Source organism: Rhagoletis zephyria, unplaced genomic scaffold, assembly GCF_001687245.7.
Source record: "Rhagoletis zephyria isolate East Lansing unplaced genomic scaffold, Rhagoletis_zephyria_1.1 Rzeph_scaffold_07121, whole genome shotgun sequence".
In the NCBI taxonomy this organism is placed as follows: domain Eukaryota; kingdom Metazoa; phylum Arthropoda; class Insecta; order Diptera; family Tephritidae; genus Rhagoletis; species Rhagoletis zephyria.
The window spans coordinates 21890-28980 of NW_016164204.1; the positions used below are offsets into that span (position 1 = coordinate 21890).

The 7091-nt window shown below is 43.5% G+C and overlaps 1 protein-coding gene across 1 annotated transcript in view; it reads left to right on the top strand.

Annotated features, from left to right (window-relative positions):
* Positions 1–6595, top strand: part of upSET (SET domain-containing protein upSET) — a 28478-nt gene extending 21883 nt beyond the window's left edge. Inside the window, 3 exon segments of the mRNA XM_017629826.1 lie at positions 3–4248; positions 5246–5383; positions 5574–6595. Coding sequence (XP_017485315.1) covers positions 3–4248; positions 5246–5383; positions 5574–5899 — 4710 coding nt within the window. The 3' untranslated portion in view covers positions 5900–6595.
* Positions 6596–7091: the final 496 nt, after the last annotated feature.

Below are 7091 nucleotides of genomic sequence, written 5' to 3' on the forward strand. Positions count from 1 at the left end.
TCATCAGTGGCAATGTGAAGGAAGAAGACGATGCTGGAGGCAGCATTGTGCACTCACCAGCAGCTGGTGGAGGTGCTAATATATCTTTCGAGTCGCCAATAATTGGACTAGTAAAATCTGAAATACCAATGCCGGGTGGGTGCGCGACAGAGCAAGATGCTAAGGCGACGAATTTGGCGACTGTAGGCAGTACCGAAACGGAGGTGGATGTAATGAATGTGAGTGGTAGGGGTGCAGTAGCAGGCATGAAGACTGAGGCTGGGTCGAGTGATGATGGAGAAGCAGACGACGAGGACTATGATGAAGAAGAAGAGCGCGACGATGTAGATGTGGTAGGTGGCTTAAGCGTTAATGAAACTCACACAACGATAGCTGCAAACGAACGAGCATCCGAAGATTGTATTAACCATGAAATTGTTACAAAAGAGGAGCAAGACGTGGCAGAGCGATTGACAGCCACAGAAGAAGAGATGAAACCCGAACCTATGATCATTGATCAAGATGATGATGTTGATATATTGCGTTCACCCAGTCCAGGACATCAACAAATGCTGGCGGCCGAGGATAATTTGGTAAAAATAGAGCCGGAAGACACCAGTGGTGGCGAAGATGTCAAGATCGATGTAGAGCGCGAAGAGAGTTTGGCGGGTGATAAATTTGAAGAGATGGTAGTGTTGCATGTGAAGAAGGAGGAGGAAGCACAATCAGCAGCTGCTGAGCAAACAGCAATGTCAACAGCAATGGCAGCTGATGTTGAAGTTGAGGTGAAATTGGATGTAGAAGAGGATGAGAAAAATATAAAGCCAGTCATGGTTGACATTTCCAATTCAGCGGACTGTAAGCGATATAGTCCATGTGCACAGGATCAAAAAATAACCCTGCCGAAGCAAGAATTACAGCTGGCGGCTGAAGAAAAGTCGTCCTTTAAGATAGAGTCGCAGCAATCTATGGATTCGTTGGACTCCGCCCCACACAATAAAACGTCAATTTCAGCCGATGAAAAGCCGCTATTCCCAACTCAGCTACCGCAAATGAAATTGCTTACGCTCGATGGCGGTAGCATCAGTACCATTTCGCCCGATGAACCCCTAAATAAACGTCCAAAATTGGAGTCGTCCATAGAATCTACAAGTTCGTTGCCGGAGCCACAACAAACTTCGTTACTCAAGCCATTGGCCGCGCGAATGTTCGAAATGCCAAAACAAAGTACGGCAAGTGCTAGCATTAGCGTCGCGGGAAACAACAATAACCATAATATTGTGCACGCAGCAGCTACTTTGCCAACTGCCTTAACAAGGCCGACCGCGACAACAACTTCGATCGCAAACATCAAACCGGCCGCACAAGCACTTGCAACAACGGCAACAACAGCTGCTGTTCATCCAAATTGTATGACATTTTTAGCAGCAGCGGCTGCCGCTGCTATTGAACGTAAGCCGCCACCTCCACCGCCGCCGGCACCAGTTACCACAGCAACAACGCCCCCAACAACACCACCAGTCGCTGCAACAAATACAACAGCAGCAGCAATAACAACAACAACCAGTGCGTCAGTATTTGTCTATTCCAATAGCGCATTGCCGACGATCGCGGCTTCGCCCAATATCATGGCTACCGCGGCGGACATTGGCAGCGGTGTAATTGGCGCAAATGTGCCACCAACAGCATTACCGCCTAACAGCAGCAGCAATATAAGTAGTGCATCTACCGCGCTCGCGACACGCAAACAAAACGCTACTAATAACAATAGCAACGAACGCAAAGTGCCGCTCACCGATGATGACATCCAAGCATGCCTGCATTCCTTCCACAAGGAGAATATACTAATCTTACAATCGCGCAACAACAAGAAGTCAAAGCCAAATTCAGCAACAGCCACAGCAATCGGTAGCAATTCTACAGCAGAGTTGAGCAAAGGTGCCAAGCAATTAGGCGAGAACAAATCGTCGACCGCAAGCGCTTATTCTTCTCACCACAGTCACCACGGACATGCACATACTCACAATGAAGCGGCGTCTGCAAAAAGCGTTGGCGGCGGCGGCGGCAGCAGCAAGCACAGTAGTGGAACTTCGAAGTCGTTTACCAATTCGGGCAGCAGCGGCTCGTCTTCGGCGAAGAAGCTGCACAAAAAAGACCGAAGCGGTAAGCAGCACAGTAGCAGTAGCCGTTCATTGTCACACAGCGGCAAATTGACCGCGTCCACTCCTTCAACCTGCTCAAAGAAATTATCATCGTCGCATAAAAAGGATTACGGCAGCGGCAAGGTGAGCGGAGGCACCACACCAGTGTCGATATCAAAACAACAGCCACACAGCAATAGTTCTGCGAGCTACAACAATTCAAATAGCAACAGCAATGCGTCTGGGAGTGGTGACTCCAAGGATCGTGACGAGCGCCGCGATCGTGACAACAACAGGGAGCGTGGATTCGATAAAGAACGTCATCATCATCGCCATCGTACCACTTCGTCCTCGAATTCCACGAATACAGTGTTACAATCAGTTGTGGCCGCAGCATCTACCACTCCTACGGCACCGCCACCCATCTCTAAGAAGCGTCAACTTAACTTTGAGCAGGAACTCACCAAAGATTTGCCCCTGGTGAATGCCGCCACAAGCAATAGCAATCGTCACCGCAAAGATAGCGGGAGCCGTGACAGTCGTGATGAAATGGTCAGCTCTACCTGCTCGAGTAATAGCAGCAGTAGTCTGGCGGCAGCACGCAAACGACGCGAGTCTTCCTCCTCTTCAGGCGGCAGCAGTCGACACCGCCATAATAGCAACAGCAGCGGTGGGGTGCCAGAGCAGCAAAAAGAGACTATAATACACAAACAAACGTCTGTAGCGGAACAGAATGGCATTTTGCCAGGAACGCACGCGTCACCATTGCCGCCAGCCGTGTATGTGCGCGAGCATGTTGCCATACCTCATTTCAATAATGTGGTTGTGAGCGGACCACCACCACCGCTCATGGCTGCCTATTTCAGCGGCATCGGCGCGGTGCCTTGCAGCAGTGTCGATCCTTCTATGGGTACACCGATCGCCACTTATGTGCCAACGCCGGCGTTGCCGTCACCATCCAGCTCTGTACAGCAGCCGACGCATAGTCTACTGAAGACGCTTCCAATGCAACCCACGCTCAGCCATTTGGCCGCTGCGGTATCGCACACGCCGCCACTGCCAACGATGTCTTCAGCGACGGGCGTTTGTGTAACCACTTTACCGCCGCCGCTACCATCGGTTGTTGTTGGCGCAGCCACTATGCCGCTCGCGGCGCATTCTCCTAAGGCTGGACCCGCCAGTTTGCTGGCTTGTAACAGCCCTGCCAACAATACCGCTGCCTCGACGTATAACAGTATTTATGGTAAATTACGTGATACTTCTCCCGTCTTAGTGTCGTCAACTCTGAGCAGTGCAGCGACGCCGTTGGCCGGCACCACTGGCACATCAGTTAACGCTGCACAGACAATTGTCTCAGCAAACATAAGCCTATCTGAGTACTTGGACACCAAAGTAAAAAGCTATAGCACAACAATGGGCGCTTACGTGTCGCAGACACATGCGTATATAAGTGGCGGCGGCGTAAGCAACACAAGCAGCTTGCTGCAGAGCGTGGGAAAAGCAACGAATAGCAGCACGTCCAGTAACAGCAATACTGTTGTAGAAAACTCATCCGTCGCAGCTATAGCAATTGAGGCTCCGGTAGTCAGTAAATTGCCAACACCAATGAAATTGCCGCTCACACGTACAGCCAGCCATGACCCGCGTCTTAATCCACAGTTGAATTTGCCTGAACCACCACCTGCGCCGAAGCGCAAACTTTCTATCAACGAGTATCGTAAACGTATGCAGTTGTCATCGGATGCGACAACGCCTGGTACACCCGACATGCCAGCGACGTCGGTTAGTGCACCAACAACACCAGGCAACGCCAGCAATTTGATGTCAAATTCCTTGAACAACAGTTTCGTGCAAGCTTATAACAGTATTGTTAATGCTTCGCCTGAGGAGATGGCCAGGCAATTGTCCTCTTCGCCAACAACGCTGACACTCAACAAATACACACTCAATTCGCCGGAGCGCAAGCGCCATCACAGTGGATCCGAGATAGAGCAGCACCATAAGCGTCACAGTGCTTCATACGATGATGTGACGGGGCTGTTGAACAGCAGCACCGGCAGCAGCAGTTGTGGCAATACGAGTGATACATCATCGACAAATCTGAATAACGAAGATGATGGCAGGAAAGGTGAGTGTTATGGATATGAATATTTGGTGTGGGGAAATATCGCACGTTTAATAATATAACGAAGTATTTCAAAATTTTAATTTTGTGGGAAAACGTAATCAATGTTTTATCAATTCATACTGTTGGTATACAAAAATATAGATGGAAATACATATATCTTCGCCATTACTTGGTAAGTTTGGCTATCTGTTAGACTGAACATATTCTACTCGCCAAGCTTATTAATTGCATAATGAAATCTCCGAAAACGTAAATTTTGAGTCACATCTCTTTATTATTAAAAACGAACGCTATATAAAATATAGTGAGCTTTCAAGAAACCCCGTAAAATAATCATAAATTAAAAATGAATTGAACTGTATAGATTTGTAAAAATTTTATTAAAAAAAAATCATGAGAAAATCTATATATGTACTTAGTATAAAGGAAAGTCGAGATTCTTTGTACGCGAAAACTACTGAACGGATTTTGACGAGATTTTCTCTAATATATTCTGTATTGATAATTAGAATTTTAATAGGATTGCCACCTGTTAAGAAAATTACTATATTCAATTCTAATAAGCGTAGGCGTCAGTTTTGCACCGTCATTGTCAAATAAAAAGACAGCCTCTGGATGTGTAATGTATTATTTTTCTGAATAGGGTTGCCACCCGTTTAAAAATTAAAAGATCGCCGTTCGTTGGATTAGAAATGAGATACCAAATGAAAGTGCATGGCCCATAGCCTTCGCATAAACAAAAACTTTAATTTTTTGAGTAGGGTTGCCACCTATTTAAAATTACTACCTTCTATACATAGTATAAGGGAAAGGCGAGATAAGTTAAACACGCTACTGAACGGATTTAGACAAGATTTTTTTATCTATATAATAAACGAAGTACATGATGACATACGATTTCCTTCTCCAAATACGTAAATGTACATACATATGCATAAATTCCGTGGCCGGCTAGTTAACTTATAAATACCAATAACATAACTATATTGCTTTTCAGGCCAGTTCAGCGCCGCGCCTACACTACTTGAAAAGCAACAAGAAAAGCTATGTGAACGTTTGAAGCTACTGCGAAACATGAACAAGGGTGTATCATCGCTAAGCAGCGCAGCCAGTGAGTTTGCAAGTCTTAAAAAGGGTAAGTAGCGTCGATAGTTGCCTTTTCATTGCTTTAAACACTTAGAGCTCTTTGAAAAACGCGTTTATGTGTTCTATATCCTTTTGCAAATCAACTAAGGAGTCGATGATCAATAGCTTAGAGCTTAAAAATAATTTTATAACCTCAAAATTAACGTCAACTTTTCCCCTTTTACTCTCACAAATTTCAGATTGTGATCTCTATGTGAATCGCACTAACAGCATCTCGTCCACAGACAATTTGGACAATTGTCTTGAAGAAATTTCTTCTTCATCTTCATCATCATCGCCGACATCGCGGGAATCATCACGAGATGCAAGTCCCGAACGAGGTTGTGTTAGTAGCAGTAGCGCAAGTACAAGTAAGCGGGCGACAAGCACCACCGCCACCTCCAGCTCAAGTCATAAGTGGTCGAATGAGGCAGAAACAACTGCCAATGCGGCGAGAGCTGCCACTCCATCAAGAGATGAGGCCACAGTTGTTGCGGTGAGAAGTGGCAATGATTCAGCGACGTGAAGGAATCAAGATGGTGTAGGCAAAGTAAATGAAAAAAGTTCATGTGCTGGTTAAAAGAGATATGGTAGCAATTTATCTAATGTGTTGGTAAGGTTGCTAATAAACCAAGTAAGAACTGCAGTACTACAGTAGCGCCAGTGCAAGAAGACACCAGCAAAAGATGCAATATTAAAGCGATTATTTGAAATTTTATCTTTCCTTAAACCAGTCTGCTGTTGCACTTGAGATTACTAATTTTTTACTTGTAACATACATATGTATATGTACTTATTTATGGCAGAGTAGAATTGAAAAAATAGCCAAAAATTTTAGACAAAAATTTATAACTAAACGAATCGAAAAGAAATAAGCAACTTGTTGGAGCGCGATGTTTATGAGTTAAATATTAACACAAACTAGCAGCAACAATGTTAAATGAATTTTCAATACCCCTACATAGTACATACTTGCTTTATATACCACAGACGTTAATATAGAGTAAGTTTTTAGTTTAACAGCCTATAAAGAAATTTATTATTAAAATGAAGTTAAATGCTAAATGTAAATAAATAATATAAATTAAAATTAGTTAATTGCAGCATGAATATAAATAATTAATGTTAGTTTACAATGAGAAAGCGTAAAGCAGTAAATGCTGAAAACAAATATGCGTTGAGTCATTTTGATGTTGTCAGCGTGCCAAATCAGCGAAGTTTTTGTTTAAAACATCAATGCTAATCTTTAATTATATTCTGCTTATTTGAAATACTTTTGCAGCAGGATTTTATTTAGCACTTTTCCTTGTAAGATCACCATAGTTAGCACTTTTTTAAAAGGAAATTATAAGCGTCAAATCGTTTACATCCAATACTTTACAACTTTACGTTTCGCTTTTGATTGGATTTTGTTGTATATTAATTTGATGACCACAAAAACCTCTATATTTATGTTGCATTAATTCGTTATTTTTAGTTTCAAAACCTGAAAAAAAACGCATACTGCTATTTACATAAAACATTATCTAGAAAATCATTGCTTGCTGTTACTCAAAAGAGCATGGCAAATGAATCGCTGTGCGTACATTTAACATTTCAAGCTCTCGGATTATTTAATTATTTTCCCTTTCTTTTATTATTTCATTACTCATTTTCCAGTTTCTCTTTAATTCAAAATTTCTGTTAATAAGCCGTGAGCTATGTATATGAAACACAAT